This window comes from Rhamphochromis sp. 'chilingali', assembly GCF_963969265.1.
Source record: "Rhamphochromis sp. 'chilingali' genome assembly, chromosome: 5".
Taxonomy (NCBI): domain Eukaryota; kingdom Metazoa; phylum Chordata; class Actinopteri; order Cichliformes; family Cichlidae; genus Rhamphochromis; species Rhamphochromis sp. 'chilingali'.
The window spans coordinates 25,583,917-25,604,796 of record NC_137932.1 but is presented as its reverse complement, the minus strand read 5'-3'; the positions used below and the strand labels follow the sequence as shown (position 1 = coordinate 25,604,796).

At 41.5% G+C, this 20,880-nt stretch overlaps 1 protein-coding gene across 1 annotated transcript; it reads left to right on the top strand.

The window, feature by feature from the left end:
* Positions 1-847: 847 nt before the first annotated feature.
* LOC308396798 (uncharacterized protein) lies at positions 848-20,880 on the top strand. The gene is made up of 5 exons (XM_080882380.1): positions 848-885; positions 17,315-17,380; positions 17,719-18,136; positions 18,553-18,712; positions 19,843-20,880. Exons 3-5 carry the CDS (start codon positions 17,795-17,797, stop codon positions 19,857-19,859), a joined length of 519 nt encoding a protein of 172 aa, XP_080738506.1. The 5' UTR covers positions 848-885; positions 17,315-17,380; positions 17,719-17,794; the 3' UTR covers positions 19,860-20,880.

Below are 20,880 nucleotides of genomic sequence, written 5' to 3'. Positions count from 1 at the left end.
TGCTAGAGGATCACACTTCCTTTTTTCAAAATAAATGTTTCTTTTCAAAATAAAATAATGAAAATACATTTATACAATCAAAACGAAAACAAGAAAAAAATAACAAAAGGTAGTTTTCTCTACTGGGTTACACTCTCCCCAGCTAAATGTCATGCACGTCTCGTTGCATGTGTAGCCAGTACTGTCCCTCTGTACTGTTTAGGGACTCAGAAAAGGCTATGCTCAAACCCTGGAAAAGTGATTTCACAACAGTAACTAGAGGGTTTCCTAAATCAGGATAATCAAGTCTTTTAGGTGGATGTCTGATTCTTGTTGACTGTCTTACTGGTTGAGTTGTAATGGGATCACAACTGTCCATCTCATCAGGTGAGTTAACAGGCTGGTTTCCTGGTTCTTTAACCAAATCCTCAGGTGATTCATCCAATACGGTTCCCGTTCCATTGTCCACAGGATCGTCAATTCCAATCTCATCTCCATCTGGTAAGTTTTCAACAAGCACATGATTGGTAAGTTCGTCTTTGCTTGCATCTTTATCCATATTCAGCTCCTTGTTGCTAGCAATTTCAGAAAGGTCACAATCAGGTAAGTTTGTAATGTCTGGTTCATGAGAAGGTTTTGGATATTCATGTACAGTAGTAAATCTGGTTATTTCTTCACATGGGGAATCATCAACCCATTGAATGAAAAGTTCATTGTCAAGTTCCATTGATTCTTCATCCTCATTGCTTTCTGTGACAACAGTTTGACGCGTTTTAGGACGGTGAACCTGCTGTGGCTCAGATGTGTCTGCGGTGGCAACCGGGAGGAAACTGCAGGGAAGCAACAGGTCTCTGTGTAAAGTTCGGGAGGGACCTTGCTTGGACTCGGGTTTAACAGTATAAACGGGTAGGTCGCCTGCACGTTTGACTACCACATGGATGTCTGCCTCCCATTTATCAGCAAGTTTATGCTTGCCACGCAGCCGCACGTTTCTAACTAAAACCCGGTCCCCAGGTTCAAGTTCTGAAACAGTTATTTTGCGATCAAATCTGGCCTTATTCTTGTCTGCCACTTTTTGTGCGGTTTGAGAAGCTAACCTATAGCTTTCCTCTAGCCGTTTCTTGAGACTTTCAGCATATTGCGAATGTGTCACTTTTTGATCTTTGCTGAGAGGAAGTCCATATGCAAGATCAACAGCTAATCTGGGTTTTCTGCCAAACATCAACTCGTAGGGTGTAAACCCTGTTGCATCACTACGGGTGCAATTGTACGCATGTACTAATGGCATAACATAGTCTTTCCAGTGAGACTTTTGTTTGGATTCCAGTGTTCCTAACATACTAAGTAGTGTTCTATTAAATCGTTCAGTAGGGTTACCACGTGGGTGGTACGGGGTAGTTCTTATTTTCTTTATCCCAGAGATCTCACACAGATCTTTTATCAGTTTTGCCTCGAAATCAGGACCCTGATCGCTGTGCAGGCGCTCAGGTATGCCGTAGTGGACAATGAACTGGTCCCACAGGCACCTGGCGACCGTTCGTGACTTTTGATTAGAGGTGGGCAACGCGAGGGCAAACTTAGTGAAATGATCGGTTATCACAAGGATATCCCGTGTGTTGCTACTGTCTGGTTCTAGACTGAGAAAATCCATACAGACGAGTTCTAAAGGTCTGGTTGTTGTTATGTTGACCAGTCTAGCTGCTTTTTCAGGGGGACTCTTTCTCCGTATACAACGATCACATGTTTTCACTTTCTGCTCAACCTGTGTCGCCATGCGTGGCCAATAGAATCGGGTTCTGACCAGATCAAGGGTTCTGTCGATACCTAAGTGGCCCATGTCATCATGCAAACTTTGGAGCACTGAAGCTCTGAGCTCCTCAGGAAGAACAAGCTGGTGGGTCACCTGGTCTCCATCTTGTCTTTTTCTGTATAACACCTCATTGTGCATTTCCAACCGATTGAGTTCCCTAAGCAAAAGAGGGAGATCTGGGAGTTCTTTTCTAACAGTCGGTGGAGGTGTCTGACCATGTTCGATTTGTTTGATAACTTGGCTGATTGTCGAGTCTGCTCTCTGCTTATCCTTAATTTCTGATTGGGACAAGGCAGGGATGGTTGGTAAGCCATGATGTTCTTCTGAAACATAGATGTCTGGAATCGCGTCAGCTGAGAGGGTAAGCGATTCTACAAGTGTAACACCACTATCCTGACAATCATCACTGACTTTTACAAGGTGATTTTGACAGATTGCTTGGACAACATCACTATCTACAAGCTTTATGGTGTCAGTGGTGTCAGTGTCAGCTAGGTGACGCTCTACAAATTGGCTTACACGCTCCTGCTCTTTCCTGGACTGGACATCATTTACGAGTTCTCCATGAGGACGTCTAGACAACCCATCTGCGTCTAGGTTGTGCTTGCCCGCTCTATACTGTAACTTAAAGTTGTAGTTAGATAAAGCGGCAAGCCACCTATAGCCAGTGGCATCTAACTTAGCAGAGGTCAATATGTATGTGAGTGGGTTACTATCTGTAACCACAGTGAACTGACCACCATACAAATAATCGTGAAACTTTTCAGTCACTGCCCATTTGAGTGCTAAAAATTCCAACTTGTGGGCTGGATATCGTGCTTCACTTCTTGATAACCCACGACTGGCAAAAGCTATGGCTCTGAGCTGACCCTCCTGCTCCTGGTAGAGTGCTGCACCTAAGCCAGTAGTACTGGCATCGGTATGGAGCACATAAGGCAGCTTCGAGTCTGCAAAGCCTAAGACGGGGGCTGACGTTAGCTTTTCAATGATGGAGTCAAAAGCTTTTTGACACTCTGCGGTCCATCGGTCCTCAAATGGCAGTTTGGGATCAAAGTAGGTCTGGTTGGGTTCTTTGGACTTTGATTTCTTACGTAGTGGTGGGTAACCACGAGTGAGGTCATTGAGTGGGCGTACTATGGACGAGTACCCTTTTACAAAACGTCTGTAGTACCCCGAGAACCCCAGGAAAGATCTTAGTTCTTTGAGATTCTTGGGCTGTGGCCAGGTCTTTAGGGCCTGAATCTTTTCGGGATCCGTCTCAACTCCGCTTTCAGAGATTACATGCCCAAGATACCGAACTGTGGTTTGGAAAAATTTACATTTTTCCAGCGATAACTTCAGGCCATACTCTTTAAGGCGATGGAGTACCCGCATAAGTCGGCGTTCGTGTTCTTCCAAACTATCTGAGAAGATGATGAGATCATCTAAAAAGACGAGCACTTCATGTAAGTTCATATCACCAACACAGCGCTCCATCAGCCGCTGGAAGGTGCTTGGGGCGTTGGTTATGCCCTGCGGCATGCGGTTAAACTCCCAGAACCCAAGCGGTGTCACAAACGCGGTCTTTTCTTTGTCTGCCTCCTCAACTTCTATCTGGTAATACCCAGATTTCAGATCGAGGACCGTGAACCACCTGGATCCTGAAAGGGCAGAGAATGTCTCTTCCAGATTTGGAAGTGCGTAAGAGTCTTTTATTGTTTGCAAGTTCAGCTTGCGAAAGTCTATACATAGACGCACATCATTGTTCCGCTTTCTCACCACAACAATGGGAGACGAGAAAGGTGATTGAGACTCTCTTATCACACCTGCAGCAAGCAGCTCCTGCAGGTGTTTCCGGACAGCCTCAAGATCTTGAGGGTGTATAGGGCGTGCACGGTGCTTGAAGGGAGTCGGATCATTAAGCTTGATGGAATGTTTCACCTTGTTCGTACACCCAAAGTCAAGATCATGAAAAGCGAATACTTCCGGAATGTCATTGAGTTGCTTGGTTATCCTCTCTTTCCATTCATGTGGAATCGGAGAGTCACCAAAATTGAAATTCAGCGGTGTCTTACTTGTGGCTGACTCATTAACACTGGTGACATTATGCTGGGACATGATACAATGGAAAGCTCCCAGCTCTGCAATGACACAAGTAGACGGGATAGTAACATCTTGTTCTGTTTCATTTGTAATCATAACAGGCACTTTGTGTGGAGCTCGGGAAGGAAGTGTTATCAAGCAAGTTTTAACACAAAGGCCACCAGGCAAGGAAGACTGAGAGGGGTGTTCAACTATGGCACACGTGTCTGCTGCAGTACAATGAACGTTAGCAGATCCCTCTAAAACTACTGTTTGGCCTGCTGGAACTACAACTGTAGCCTTGCCTGACAGGGTAACTAACCCAATGCTCCCATCTTTGTTCTGTGTATGTCTTAGTTCTAGAGTTTTCAACAGGGCTCTAAACCCGCAAGGACTAGGTAAGTAGTCAGAAGTCTTAAGGTCCAAAAATTTTTCATAAAGGACATCAAGCGTGTTTGTTCCCACCAACACTGGGGTCTGACTGTTTGGATGAGTGTCTGGAACAACAAGAGCTAAGGTTGGTATGTCCATCTCTGCATCTAAGAAGTCTTTTGGAAAAGTAATGCATGTCTCTATATAACCCAAATAGGGGACGGGCTGACCTGCAGCACCCTCCACTTCCAAAAGATCATAGAGTGGGTTAAGATTTTGATCTGGAAAGTTCTGTTTGTAGAACGACTCAGCGACTGTGGTCACTTGTGACCCTGAGTCCAGGAGACAATTTACATTAACGCCAGAAATGCTAACTACTGCTGTGCATTTAGAGCCAACCAACCCTTTTGGCAGACTATACTTCTGTGGCTTAGTGACAGATTGCTTACAGTTAGCATGTTGCATGTACTTAGTGGGACATGATCGCCTGGCTGCAGTCTCCATTTGCCCCGCAATAGAGACTGTTTTCAGTTTAACTGTTCCTTAGTGGCTGGAGGGTTCTCAACCTCCCATTTCCTCTGTTTCTCTTTAAACAGTTTGCGCTTTTCAGCAACTAGGGCTGGGTTTGGTTCATTTTCGCAGTTTGGCTTGATGTGGCCATCTTCTCCACATTGGAAACAGTACCACGGTTTGGGTGGGATACTTTGAGTTTTAACTGTTCGTTCTGAGGGCTCCTTGCTCACTTTGTCTGGCTTTCGGTTTTCTTTAGACTTGGTATGGGAGGCATATCTGGAATTCTGCGCTTTTGATTTCGCGGTCAGCTGCATCAGTTGGGCCTGGAGCTCTGCAACTTGCTTTGAGAGTTCTTTAATTGAGCTTAAGGTGGTTGTGTCTTCATTTTCGTCTAAGCAGCCTTTGACTGTTTGGAGGTGGTATGTCGCTTTTTGTTTCGTGATGTTCAAATGTTGCTTCATTCGCATTGTTTTGGTAGCATTTTGGTCTTCTTCTGTGCGTAATAAGAGAAGCAACTCAGGAAAAGATGGGGGGTTTATCCGTTTTTGTTTTAGTTGAAGTGCGTTTAAAAGGGAATCATCCCAGCAACCACGACAGAACTGCGTGACAAGGAGTCTGTCAACATCATTGCTTAAAGCACCACCCCGTTTTACAGTGTGAGTTAAAGCTACCTGAAGGCGTTGTACGTATGACGACGGTTTCTCACCTGGATTTTGGAAGGTGTCAAGAAATTTGGCGTAAAGCTCTCCACCATCTTGAACTGTCCCATAGGCAGAATCCAACATTTGAAGGTAGTCTGCAGGTGAGCTGTCTGGGTTCAAGTGCTTAACTACGTCAGCTGCCGGGGGTAAGAGAGACTCAAGAATCTTTCGCGATTGTTGCAGTTGCGACATGGAAGTGTCACTCAAGATTAGTTCAGCACTGGAACGCCAAGTATCATAATCTGGCTCATAGGTTGGCCGGGGGTCCTTGCCAGAAAAAGCTCTGAGTTTTTGTGAAAAATGTTGCACTGAATGATCATCTCTTCTCACAATGTGCTCAACTACTACACGCTGCACCTCAGGAGGGTTTAAATCAGGTGCAGGTATGGTGGGTACACTATGAGCTGGGTTTCTTGCAGTGTGATTTGACTGGTTCGATTGCTGTGCACCATCAACACTGGGTTCAACAGCTGAAGGCTGAAACTCAGCCAAGGGAGATTCAGGTAAGTCAATTTGCTCTGATTGATCATGTTCAGGCTCTTTGATTGATTCAGCTATCTGTGACATCATGTCTTTCAGAACATCTGCAAACCCTCGGCCGCTCATTTTGGCTAGGTTTTTTAACTCAGTGAGATATGACTTGGTTGTATCATTCCCCACACATCGCGTGTATACGCTTGCAAGAGACTGTATTCTATACTTAACCCCGCTATCGGATATGTGGTTGTAAGGTAACGGCTCAAGAGCATCAACAGCAGTACCTGAATTGTACTCAACAACAACACTCGAGATAAACTCAGATTTACCATCATCTACCTTTAAGACTCTTGAGATTGACCCATACTGTTTTAGGAATTCAGTCACCTCATCAATTTGCTCATCTCCAGCTATTTCGCTCACGATCACCGAATTTGGGACTTTAACAGATTCACGTTCAACAAGACGGTCCATTTGGGGTGCGTTATATACTTGTAATCACATGAGAAAAAGCCTCCTGGCTGGCTCGCCAAGACTTACTGTAACCACTGACTCATTTTAAATAGTTTAGGACAGCCAAACTACGGACCAGTTGCTAGGTTCGGCAGGGCTACAATAGAAAGCGAGGCGAATGCAGAATAAAATGGCTGGAGACAGGAATTTGAGCAGCAACAGTTATTATTTTGCACAAAAATGAAATAAACAAGACACAAATTCCACATTGACAGTAGTAGTGATAATAACCATAACAATAAGAAGAAGAAGCCGGCAAAACAAAATTAACCCCAAAAATAGTCGTTTGAGCTCAATATTCAATTGTCTTTTTGTCTTTGGTCATTTGTCAAGTCAAAAATTCTTAGTCTAGTTCTTGTTCTCTTTCGTTTGTGGTTTGTGTGTTACCACTTGGGAGTCTCCGTCGAGGAAGAAGAGTAAGTTCCTCTGCAAAGTTCAGTCTGGGCTCAGGCTCGCCATCTCCATCCGGAGAGAATCCATTGGAATCCAAAATCTTAGTTCCTTCCACACGGACAAGGGAAAAAAACCTAGCCTGCACAACAATATTAACATTATTGTACACAGCCAGCTCCGTTTCTTCTCTTGTATCACAGCTATAGCTTTAGTTCTTTATCTCTTTTCACATTTCTTTCACATTACCACAGTAATACATTACATGCATGCTTTGAATATATCTCTCGTTATACATGAAATTATTTTAACCATGTAAACAACAAATGAATTTCTTGTTCTCTTTTTAACCATGAAATTATGATTAATAGGTATAACCAGCAAGATAATACATTTTTCCAATCATCCTTCGAGTATGCTAAACAAATCCTACCACAACAGCATTTCAACCGTTTTTAAACAGCAAATTACCACTCGCGAATCGGTATGAACAGAAGAAACAACTTTTAGCAACAGACTAACACATTATTAACTTTTCAAACCCATGGGCTAAACTCACCAAAATGTTAGAAAATTCCGCACGAGCTATCCGTGACCTGTCTCATCTATTTCCACGTGCGAAAAGATCTAGCTCATGTGAAATGATGGTCTGGTGTTTCGGAAGACGGGGCTAAAACCACCTTCAACCAATGAAAAAGGCATTTATCCCTTGTGATCCAGCAACAGAAAATAAAGTTTGCTAGAGGATCACACTTCCTTTTTTCAAAATAAATGTTTCTTTTCAAAATAAAATAATGAAAATACATTTATACAATCAAAACGAAAACAAGAAAAAAATAACAAAAGGTAGTTTTCTCTACTGGGTTACATAATGCTAAATGATGAAGAAATAGAAAGCATCGAACCACGCCCAAATGGTTGTAAAGCGGGACCAGAGCCCCATTACTACTGGACCCTAGATCTTCCCTCACTAGAGCCATTACAACAAAAAGCCAAAATGTATTTGCCACCTACATCTGTTGTACTTCCTTATACAGAGTATCACAACACACTGCAATATAAATTAAGCCCAGATTCTCAATATGATGCACAGATCCACAGACTAGGCCCACAACGTTTAACACTGCAGCACCTCTATGTCACAAAAAGCGGAAATGCAGTGTGCTCAGTGATACAGAGCGAGAAAATTCAGGAAGTAAACAGGATGCCAAACCCACATGTGTCAGTGACTCATAATGATAACACAGATTGGAGAGACTTAGGGCGGGTCCTCAGAAGTGTAGAAACTGACAGATATGAGAAAACAGGGGAAGCTCAGGAGGGATGGCTACAAGGCAGAAGGACAAAATGCATGCGCTACACATTAGGATGGGTAATGACAACAATACCCACAACTAGGGATGGGTACCGGTGTCCGGTGCCATGATGGCACCGGTTCTGACATAAACGGTAGTAACCAGACCGAAAAGCAGCGCACATTTCGGTGCTTTATTTCGGTGCTTTTTTTTCCTGAGCTGTGATACACTTCTAGCCAATCATTTTACGTTTCCGAGGATAGTAGGCGGGGCCGGGTACGTACGTTCTGTTAGAGCAGAGCTACAGATTAAAAATGTCCAAGGCGAAGCGGTCAAAAGTCTGGCTGTACTTCACAGCAAAATATGCAAACTCAGCAGCCTGCAACAAGTGCTTTAAGCTGATACTGTGATACTGTCAAAGGAGGTAACACCTCAAATCCGATGAAACACCTGGCGACGCATAGCGTTTTTTTTAAAAAGCCCAGAAATGCGCCGTATTTGATAGCTTGCTGCGAGACCTCACACCGTGCACGTCGGGTGGGTTGCCAGTTATCGGACCCGGAGCAACATCCCCCAAAAACCCGAAGAATAGAGTCCTGGCCCCTAGCCCTGCCAGTGTAGCAGAAATGATGACGGATGATGATGCAGCAGCAGCCGTTCTTCTCTGCGTGAGTAGCTTCATGTTGTTCGTGTGTAATTTACGTTGAGTAGGCTAACCACGTTATTACATTAATGCATGTAAGGTGAACTAGCAAACATCATCATAGCTACATGCGGCTGTCTTCTTGTTTGATGGCAGATACTCCCTTCACCCTGGCCAAAAAGGCTAAAATGACCAAAGAAAAAGTGGAAAAAGTTTGTGTTTTTTCCATTGATTAAGCACTGCTTCCAGCCAAGAGTGATGCCATATATGCCCCATAGCTGCAGAAAAGGCTAACATTGTTATCTTTTTACAAAAAAAACCAGCTGAACATGAGAGGTTTTTGGACAAAGTTTGTGTTCTCCATTCTTTAACCCTTGTGTGGTGTTCGTATTTTTGTTACTCAGCCAGTGTTCATGGGTCTGGTGGACCCGCTAGAGTTTTGGCTTTCCAAATTAACACTATCAAACAATTTTATGTTAAATTACTCAACAGATGTTTACTTCATCCCAATTACAAGACATATGAACAGCAAACATGGTTAATTTTTTCCCTTTACCTTTGTTAGATCACATTTATGAATTAATGTGCTTCTCGTTTTTCTTTTATATAAAATGTTATAAATAAATCAGTTATAATCAAGTGGAGTGAGTGGAAAGACACAACACATTTACACGTGAAAAAATAATTAATTGTTTAATTTTTCTTTTGAAAAAAACTGAACACGGGTCTCACAGACCCGAACACCATACAAGGGTTAAGCACCGGTTCGAGCACCGTTTAAGCACCGGCACCGTTTCAAAAGTACCGATTTGGCACCGGTATCGGATAAAACCTAAACGATACCCATCCCTACCCACAACTCATCTATCGGGCGGTGCAAACGTCTGTATGACACAGAATGATAATGAGTGACATTCATTAACAATAGAAAAGTACCCAGAGCTAGAGCAATTGCCTGATGAGTTATGGTCTTCAGGTTCGACCGACGTAGGTTTGATAAAAAATGCAGATCAAATAAGAGTGGAAACAACTACTTCACACAGACCTGTAAAACCACAATATCCATTATCTAAAGAAGCTATGGAAGGCATTAAACCTGTAATCGCGGATATGGAACAAGCAGGAATTTTAATCAAATCAGATAAAGTATCATGTAACACTCCCATTTTTCCAATAAAAAAGGCGAATACAGGAAAATTTCGTTTGGTACATGACCTTCGTGCTATTAATAGCATTACAAAAACGGTACCACCAGTGGTGGCCAATCCACATACAATATTAAATCAAGTGACACCAAAAGAACAGTGGTTCTCAGTGATTGACCTGTCAAACGCTTTTTTTTCTGTGCCCCTGCACCCTGACTCACAGCATCTTTTTGGGTTCACGTTTAATGGTGAAAGATACACATACACAAGGCTACCACAAGGGTTTCAAAATAGCCCAACATTGTATGCCGAAGCACTGAAACAATCTATGTCACTGTGTACATTACCTGCACCGGGACAATATCTGCTTTACGTAGATGACATCCTGATAACAGGGCACACACAGGAGCAATGCAAAGTGAACACCTTAACTGTGTTAAAACATTTGGCTGAACAGGGGCACAAGGTTTCACAACACAAACTGCAATTGTGGAGCCCAAAGGTTACATACTTAGGGCATACACTCACGGGAGAAGGAAAGAAACTACTAGATAGTAGAAAAGTGACTGTACAAAATGCCCCAAAACCTTTAACAAAACAGCAAATGATGAGTTTCTTGGGTCTCTGCAATTTCTGCAGGACCTGGATTCCAAATTATGCAGCTGAAGTTCAGCCGTTACAAGACGTGATTTATGGAAAAAACTTAGCATTAAAGGATAAAATACAGTGGACTCCAGAGGCAGAGAGGGCATTTATAGATTTAAAAAATGCATTACAAACAAACACTGTACTCGCTCTACCAGACTATGACAAACCATTCTACCTGCATGTAGATGGTGGAGCAGGGTACATGAAAGCTGTGTTAACCCAAGCCTTTGGCGAAAAACAATGCCCATTGGCATTTTATTCCAGTAAATTAGACTCTGTTGCCACAGGACTACCTACATGTGTACAGGCTTGTGCAGCAGCAGCAGAAGCAGTAAAAAAGTCAGCTGACATTGTACTAGGTCATACTCTAATAATTAGAGTACCGCATGCAGTAACCTCCATTCTGTTGCAAGCCAACTTATCATATTTGACTCATGCAAGACAACTATCCTATGTTGGCATTTTGTTATCACAGTCACATATACAGATTGAAAAATGCGGCCAGCTAAACCCAAGCACACTTTTAGCTACGCCAGGACAGGGTGACCCACACTGTTGTATAGAAAAGCTTGATGAAGACACCAAACCACGTGCTGACATCCACAGCACGCCACAACCTGGTTTCAGCGATATTTTTGTAGATGGTTCAGCATCTAAAAGTAGTACTGGCCAAAATTGCGTAGGTTATGCAGTAACTACAGCAGACAGTGTGATTGAAGCAAAACCTCTTACACCTTCACACTCAGCACAGAGTGCAGAACTGAAAGCAGTTATAAGAGCATGTGAACTACACAAAGGCCAATCTATAAATATTCATACTGATAGCCAGTATGTTTTCTCAGCAGTACACCATTTTGCGAGAATTTGGCAAAACAGAGGTATGGTCACATCCACAGGTAACCCAGTACAACACGGTGACCTACTGAAGACTCTACTGGAAGTGATCACCTTGCCAAAACAATTGGCACTTTGTAAATGTGCGGCACATCAAAAAGACAACTCTGTTGTCACAAAAGGAAATAACTTTGCAGACCAAACAGCAAAGCAGGCTGCACAACAAACGATAACGCTTCTAACATCCGAACGTTGTACACAAATACCACTTGACGTACTAAGAGACGAACAAAAAGCTGCAACAACCACTGAACAGAACAAGTGGCTGAAATGTGGAGCACAACTAAAAGATGATTTAATGGTTTGTGATGGAAAACCAATATTACCAAAGTCTCTACACAAAACAGCAGCCTTAGTGACCCATGGTATAACGCATGTGTCAACAGGAGGGATGTTAAAGATAATTAATACACATTTCTACACTATAAATTTTGAAACTTCAGCGAAAGAATTTGTAAGAACATGTCTAATCTGTCAAAAACACAACTCACAAGGAAATTTAAGACCTAAGAGAGGCCAGTTCCCCACACCACCTCATCCATTTCACACCATCCACATGGATTTTATTGAACTAAATGAATGTCAAGGATCAAAATATGCTTTAGTGATTATAGATGTGTTTTCAAACTGGCCAGAGATATATCCAGTAAAAAGGAATGATGCAATCTCCGTTGCAAAATGTTTATGTAATCATTTCATTCCCACTTATGGCATTCCTTCATTGATTAGATCTGACAATGGCACACATTTTGTCAACGAAGTTATCAGAAAAGTTTCAGAAGTATTAGATTTTAACATTAAAAATCATTGTGCATAACCATCCTCAGAGTGCAGGATTAGTAGAAAGAACTAACGGCACTATAAAACAAAGACTGAGGAAATGCATGGAAGAAACAAAAAGACCATGGCCAGAGTGCATAGGTCTAGTAAAAATGTGGATGAGACTAACTCAGGGCTCCCAAAAATTGACACCATTTGAAATAATTCATGGGAGACCTTTTCCACTACCAATAACAAGTGAACCAATAGATAAATCTGTTAGAGAGACAACTTTAGCAGAATGGATGGTAAAGCTACTAAAAAACAAGGACATTGTGTTGAACAGTAAACTGCTGTGTGATTCCTCTCCAATCTGCACTTAAAGGATCAAGAAGCCAACTTGCATAGAAGGGCATGGACATATGACAACTCACACCTGGCTGAAGTGACACAGGACCACATCCATCCCTGGATGAACAACGCCTGGTATAGATATATATATATACAATCGCACTAAAGGCAAAGATTGTTATATATGCTCACACATGCCTGCTACAACACAGCATGCTACATTATATGGCAGACCTATGAACATGACTCAAGTGACATGCGCAGCAAGCTTTGCCAGTCTAGGTTATCAATATTCAGGAATTGTCTTAAACCACAGCGACCCCCTGACTATTGGACTTCGAGATGGCACCTGTGACCAATTGTTTTGGGTTAACTTGAAGGTTAAACAAAGACATGAAGCACTGCATTTCCCGGTATTCCTAGACAATCCAATAAAATGGGAGCATATGAGATGTTATCGCCAGTGGCGTGTCTAGAAAATTTTTTGTTGGGGGGGCCAGGTAGGGGCACAGATTTGGAGAAGGGTGGCAGATGTAATTGGCAGATAATGTTTAAAAAAAGAATTCTACCAACCGTTCACCATAATTCAATAATCCTATAAACCTAATAACTGAATGTGCTTTTAACTCTTATTAGAATGAGATTTTAACCACTACGGTGCAAAGTTTTTAGATACTGCGTTGATAAAGTACAAGAGATACAATCAGTCAGTGTTTACTCAGCATTCAAGGACAGCAATATTTGCATAGTATTTTTACTGACATATAGTGCACATATGTTTTGGGCAAAAACATTTTTGAATATTAAAATACGAACATTTGTAACAAACAATTGACAAATTAGCCAATGCCAATGTAAAACTTTATCTGCCTGTTAAAAAAAGAAGATAATCTTCTCACAAACTGGTGTTTGATTTTGAAACAGGAAAAAAGTGGGGAAACAACTGAAAAGACTAACATTTGAATAAAACCTGAAAGCAAGTAAATACTTTCTATGCTGCCTTATGGTAAACTTTGGTAATATTGATAAAGAACAACACTGGCTGATGATGAAATACAGTCAGCTGGCATGGTGACACTGCCAGTATTAACCTGCAGGGCTGGACTGGGACAGAAAATCGGGCATTTTGACTAGAGACCGGCCCACCAGGTAGTAAAGCCATAAAGCCTTTGAATGAAAACAAATACTGTTGTGACAGTGCCCATATGGAAAAGAAATAGTAAAAACTTATATGACTTAACTCGTGAAAGTGGCCACTTTCTCATTACTTTCATATATTGTTTTAGTAAGTATCCAAAACATACAAATTTCATTATATAATTTTTCAAGGGATCTTATATCTGTTTTTACTCTTGTATGCTTTTCATACAAGTTTCACACAAGACAGATACAAACTTTATAAGATTTATATATATCTTTTCCATATGTACACTGTCTTGTTGGTATATGTATGATTTCTATACATTTTATGTCAGATAAAAACTTTGGTTGTAAGATTTAGATAATTATTTAATAAAAGCTAGATATTTTAAATGAGAATAAGAAAGTATTTCCTTGTGCCCCCCTTTCCCTGTTAATGCCCTACATGCCCCCCTGGCAACACTTTGCTAGACCCGCCCCTGCACAGTTACCAGCTGTCAGCTACTTAGAAAAGGATCCTGGTGTTATTTGTCTCTCAGAAACAGTTCATAACTTCCCTTCAACTCATTCATGTCACCTATAAGGTAAACCTGTTTCTCCATCACAGCTCTGATGGTTCAGTAAGGACATCTCCTGGTTTCATCTTCATGTTTCCCTCTCACCACATATCCAAACCATCATGACCAGCAGGTTTACAGCTGTGGCTCCAGCAAACATCAGCTGATACTAGAAATTAATATTAAATAAATTCTAACAACAGCTGATCAAGCTTAAACGTGCTGCTGTTGTTTAGCGCGACATCGGCTGGTTTCCTCTTTCTGGCGCAAAGTGGGCGATAAACAAACAAGAGAGAAAACCTATCAGCTGATCATTGATCAGTTTCATGATTGAAGTAGCAACAGGAGAGGCAGGGGGAGAGAATGAGAGAAGAGGCCGCTGTGCAGCGTAACGACAGAATAACTCCAGCTTTGTGTCTTTTTTCCATTCTAGCTAAAGTTCGGGACAAACTGCGTCTCTTCTCAGCTCAATACGAAACGTGTAATATTTTCTCTGAATGAGGGACCATTCCATTTTTTTAAGGAGCCGTTGGCAACTCTACTAACTAACCTTATGAATAAAATAAAGTTCACTATCAGTAACATCATAGCAACCGAACAGCTGTATAAAAACTCCGTCAAGCTGGCTAGAACGCAGTACGAGTTATTGCAACTGACGGTAAAAAGTCAGCACAACGAAAATAAACTCCACCTAAACTTGGTTTATATCTGACCCAGACAGACTGCAGGTCATAACTTCTTACCTGAAGTTCAGCTCACCTGACACTCGGACTGGCGGCTGCCTCGGGGCTCTCCTCCTGCCTCCCCTTCCCTCATCCACCTGCTGGCCTCTGTGGAAGCCCCACCATAGCCACCACCAAACAACTGAGTTATTTTTACACATCGACCTGCATCTGGCCAATCCACCACCTCTCATTGTTCATGCCATTACAAAAAAAAAAAAAAAAAATAAGTCACCGGGCATATGCCCGGTATGCCCGATGGCCAGTCCAGCTATATTAACCTGCAACCAAATCTGCAGCTCCATACAGCAATGTTACGACTTAGATTATATCTTATAACTCATAACTCTTATGTTAGCTCCCCTCAGTAGCATACTGTCTGTTGTATTCCACGGCTGCAATAATTCTTTAAGTGTTATTTTTTCTTTGGTATTCTAATTTCACTGAAGTTTACTAAACTCAACAAACTTAATATTACTTACCGGGACATTTATTCTGTCCTCATTTTCTTTCACCGAAAAATTGTTTCCTGCGGTGCCAGTGTTCCAGATCTACTGGCGTTTAGATCAACTGGCGTTGGTCGAACAGATGTGTGGTAGTCTTGCGTTTCAGGAGCTACTACCGACAAACCAGCAAAAAAACGCCAAATGTGTCATCTGTGACACTTGTGAGGTTATCTGAAACACACTCCGTCAGTCTTGATGCTGTTGAACAACAAAATGTATAAAAATGTGGCGAGTTTACCTGGTGATATCCTCATGCGCGACGCGATCGCGAAAACAGCAAACAAGTAATACCACGCCGATGTTGTTCACAGGACAGCTAGAGTAAACGATCGGGAGACTCTAGTCGTCATTATCGTTCCCCTCGCACGGTTTGTTTCTCCGGTTTCAGCGTTTTTGCTTCACAACTAAAGCGAACAGTTTACTTTGTGCACTAACATGGAGTCGAGTCAACCAGCGCCACCTCTGGCCAAGTGCCACAGCCTACAGCCAGATCAACTTGTGACACATCTGCAGCACGTTTGAATTCGTTTCATGCACAACACATTTGTACCTTTCAATTGTGTCTGTTTGTGCGTCATGCAAATAAACCTTTGAAATGAATGAAATGACACTAATATTTCACTAGTGTTGTAACATCACATGTCGTTAGTGTAGTCTGTCGGTGTCTTTACTCTGCGAACAAACATTTTAGAGTTGGTTGTTATATACAGTCTGTATAAGTGTGGTTAATCTAATAAACATTTGTAAGGAGATGGCAGTTACTGTGAATGTACAGCAGGCGATTAGTAATAAACAACTGTACACTGTTGTATAATAAGCAAGGGAATAATGTGGAAAACATATTTCAGATGGGGAAACTTTTCTTGAAGTATACTACGAGAGAGCTGTGCAAGAAGTATGATGTTTTTTTTTTTGTTTTTTTTTTCAATCGTGGTGGAAACAAGACAGGAAGAGGGAATTAATGACAGTATTTATCAAATGTGAAGCGTAGTTTGGATCTTCTTTTGCTGCTGGTTCAGTTAATTTTGAATTTTGATTGGAGAGTGATGAAACCTGGAGCTTCAGAATCTGTGAGCTGTCTTTCAGAAAGCAATGGAGCAATCTCAGAGGACAAAAGAGCTCAGAAAGTTGTTGAACATTTTAGTTTCGTTTCACAGTAAAATGAGTCAGAGCATCATCAGGACTTAATATTGTACTCTGATTCTTTTGAGAATAAAACACTTGAGGAAGAGCACTACGATTGCGATGAACATGCTAAAGATTATGTTATCATGAAATTTCTGTTGACTAAAGGACTGATGAAACTTTGTGCTATGGCCAACAAAGAGCACCAGGTTGGGGTGTCACTTTGAACGAGCTGGGTGTGGGATATGGGGGTAATGCACAAGCTTATTTATCTTTGGTTAAAAAGTCCCCGAAAATGCAGACAGTCTATGCAAATTTTAACTGATTTCAGCATTCATGGTTTCTGTCAGGCAATATCTTCCTTAAAGTTTTGCAAGGAAACCAAGGTCTCTCATTGAAATTAGCACGTAGAAAGCAACTGAATTGAGACAAGTTTTGCATTACACAAGCCCAGTTCTACTGAATAATATACCAAGCCAAATGTATAGATACTTTATACTGTTATCTGTATCTACAAGAATTCTTCTAAGTCCTGATTTGTATATTGATAACTGACTGTGATTATGCAGAGGATGTTTTGAAGCAGTTTGTGAAAGATTTTGCTTTGATTTATGGTCTTGACTTTGTTGGTTATAATATACATTCTTTAATACACCTAGCTCAAGATGTACGGAAGTTTGGCCCTTTAGACAGCATTTCCTGCTTCCCATTAGAAACCTTCCTTGGTGGAATTTATTTGGATTCTGGAAGCAGATTGGGAAAGGGAAGCGGAAAAGGAGGTAATTATGTTGAAAACACCTTAAAAGCAAAAATTTATTATTGAGATTATAAGAAGAAAAAAAAACTAACAGTTTCTTTAGCAGACCCTTGCTGCTCATCAGGTTCAGATATGATTTCAAAATAGCGCTTTATAACTTGTTGACTTTTAAAAATCTGTTTTAGACTTTTTTTTGATGCCATTATATACATTAATGTTTTTAGTTTGTAGGACTAACCAGTACCCTAAATTATGTGTTTGGATTATTATTTATTTGTGTGTGTATGTTTGTTGTATTTTGTTCGTTTGTTTGTTTGTTTGTTTGTTTGTTTGTTTGTTTGTTTGTTTGTTTGTTTTAAGGCCAGTGATCCCGTCGAGCTCTGATGAGGATTGGGACAACACTGCGGAACAGCCAGAGACCTCACCACCATCAGCAATGGAGAATAGACATTCAAGTGAAACTCACTTCCTGAACATCACTCATCCATTTGTTCAGCCACTACAACCCTCAACTCCTTCACCTGTGGTTTCACAACCAGTTCCAAGACAACTTCTACAAGCCACCAATACGAGCATGTTTGTACGTGTTCTAACCCTCCTGGAAGACATTAAGGACACTCAGAGGGTCCACAGTCGAATGCTACAGTCTCTCCTTACACAACGTGATGGACCAGTTGCTTCAGTATTACCCGAGGGTGCTGTATTTCCCATCCGGACAGTAGCAGATGTGGCAGCACTGGAGCAAAAACTGGCAGACCCTGTCTTCCTAAAAGAAGTGGTAAATAATAATGATGTGATAACAATATTCAATGATTAATGCCTCAATCAGTCTGTTTCATGCTAGCAGTTATGATCAAGGAAAGTTGCTGTTTGTTCGAACATGGTCAGTGCAATGAAGGAGTGGGAGGAGAGCTGAACAAAAGTTGCTATTTTTGTTAATAAAATAACTTCTCCAAACATTACCTAGTTATAAGTTGTGCCATGCCAAACCCAAAACTTAAGAAATTACTTTTGGTGAATCATTTAGCTCTTTGCATTCACATCAGACAGTGTTTGACTTTGACACCTAACTCTTTCTCAGTCAATTAGCATCAATATTATAGAGCCTAATTACTGTGTAGCTGTGCTTGCTTTCTTTTAGGTGTGACTGATGGTACTACTGTCAGTAAAATTATTGTCCTTGCGTGTCCTAAGGTTGCTGTTGTGGCAGAGATCAGAGGGAGCACTGTTGATGAAGCCACAAGAAGAATGATGGCCTTCATTATGGACAATGCTCTTTCCAGGCAATATAACTTCGTTGGGTGCCATGGAAAGCGGGAATTTCGAGGGCTTAAAGTTTTTGAAGTGCTATATGGTAAGTTCATTAGTTGTAAGATATTTTGTTGATGTTTGAATAACGGATGCTCACTACAGCTGCAGTCATTCAGAATCAACTTTTCTCTCCACCATTGTGAGCGCCTAGCTTCGCAATAACAGAAGTTTGACTTGATTGACGCGGGAATGTTCCCAGTTAGCCTAGCGGTCAGCAAGGAGGCTTCAGCGCTGCATTATGGGATCTGTAGTTTGTATATTATTAGCGCCTCATATCGCCGGGCCATGCATAACAATAATAGTACATCTATATAAAATGATCTTGCGGGCCGGATATAAATGTATGCCGGGCCGGATGTGGCCCGCAGGCCTTGACTTTGACACGTGGTTTAGATAGACTGTACAAATTGTGGAGATGAAACCATCAGCTCATGTTGTTCTGGAGGTTGGTGGCTGCTGGCAGGAATGACTACGTTTCTTTCTGGCTTGTAGCATACTTGAAGAAGTCTCTCACTAAACAGTTTTTTGGTTGCTCACAGAATGTGAATAAGCTCCAGGAACTCCAGAGCCAGCCTCTATTTTTTCCAGTGTAATTAGTAACACACTGATTTATCTGATGGCCCTATTTTTGATTTACATGAAAATTTACATGACATATTGACATCGTCTCATCAATCATTAGCTTACTATGCAAACATGACAAGTGAAATCATTGGCGCCCGCCTGGCACACACCTCAAGAAGTGGAATCTGTTTTCTCCTTGGTAGATATAGCCCTTGTTACATTTTACTATTTTGTTTTGTGTTCATTATGAGGTGCTGTACCATGCAAAAAACTGGTTAACCACTTGCCTGTTCTAAGCTCTGTGCCGATCACTGAGACAGCCCACAACACCAGTTATCATTGTAACTATGTAGACATCTTTTAAACATTTGTCTTAAATGTTTTAAGGTAAAATATTTCACATTAATTTAATTTTTGAGTGCCTACTTGGTAAATCATTTTGTAAATAGCTTTTCTGTTTCCATGAATACTCATGGTCTTCAAAGAGTTCAATGTAGGAGGTCAAACAACTTGAACAGCACAACCTCCAAAACAACTTCAGTACTATCGCAAATCTGATTTTGTTTTTTGAAAATGCACTAATTTTTTATTTTATTTTATTTCTTTCAGGACCAATGGATTGGTGAATGAGTGAGAAGCTGTGGTTTGCTGCATTTGTTTTTCCTTTAAACTGTATAACATTTATTTGTTATTGTTTTGTGTATACTGTGGACATTTTTGTCAACATGTTCTCCAAACAAAAAATGTATTATATAAAAAAGCATACTGTTTTAAAATTTCATAGTAATCAGTATTAATAAAAAAGATCACCTGTACAACAAAGCCAGTTTATTTAAATTATAGCTTACTTACATTATCCAAAATGCCATCTGGGCAAACACACTTGGGGCCATCATGGAAACTGAGGACAAAAATAGCTGGGTCTCAGGTTGGTAACCCAAGTGGGCCCCAAGTATCAGACCTGCTTCTATCCATCTGGGCCCCATACTCATTTGTTGTCTGGGGCTGATTTGGGACCCATCATTAACCCATCTGGGAAAACACATTTGGGGCCATCATGGAAACTGAGGACAAAAGTAGCTGGGTGCCAGGTGGGTAACCCAAGTGGGCCCCAACCATCAGACCCGCTTCTACCCATCTGGGCCCCATACTCATTTGTTGGCTGGGCCTGATTTGGGGCCCATCCGGGTCCCATCAATAATCCATCTGGGCAAACACATTTGGGGCCACCGTGGAAACTGAGGACAAAATTAGCTGGGTCCTAGGTGGGTAACCCAAGTGGGCCCCAAATATCAGATCTGCTTCTACCCATCTGGGCCCCACATATTTTTTTTGACTGGGCCTGATTTGGGGCTTATCTGGGACCCAGCATAAACCCATCTAGGAAAACACATTTGGGGCCACCATGGAAACTGAGGACAAAATTAGCTGGACCCCAGTTGGGTTTCCCAAGTGGGCCCCAAATATTAGCCCTGCTGCTCCCTATTTGGGCCCCACATATGTGTGTTGACTGGGTGACAATCTCATTCAATCTTGCAGACTGAATGCACCTTCTGTGGAAAGTGGTACCACACAGTGTGTGTGGACTTCCCCTGTGCAGAAGGCGACTACAAATATTGTGCATGCTAAATAAACAGAAAAAAGTGA

What these genes read in the sequence shown, in the direction of transcription:
- LOC308396798 (XM_080882380.1), top strand. Translation starts at nt 17,795, where the DNA reads ATGGAGAATAGACATTCAAGTGAAACTCACTTCCTGAACATCACTCAT. An exon ending in CTGTCTTCCTAAAAGAAGTG is followed by an intron (nt 18,137 to 18,552) that starts GTAAATAATAAT and finishes GCGTGTCCTAAG; the next exon opens with GTTGCTGTTGTGGCAGAGAT.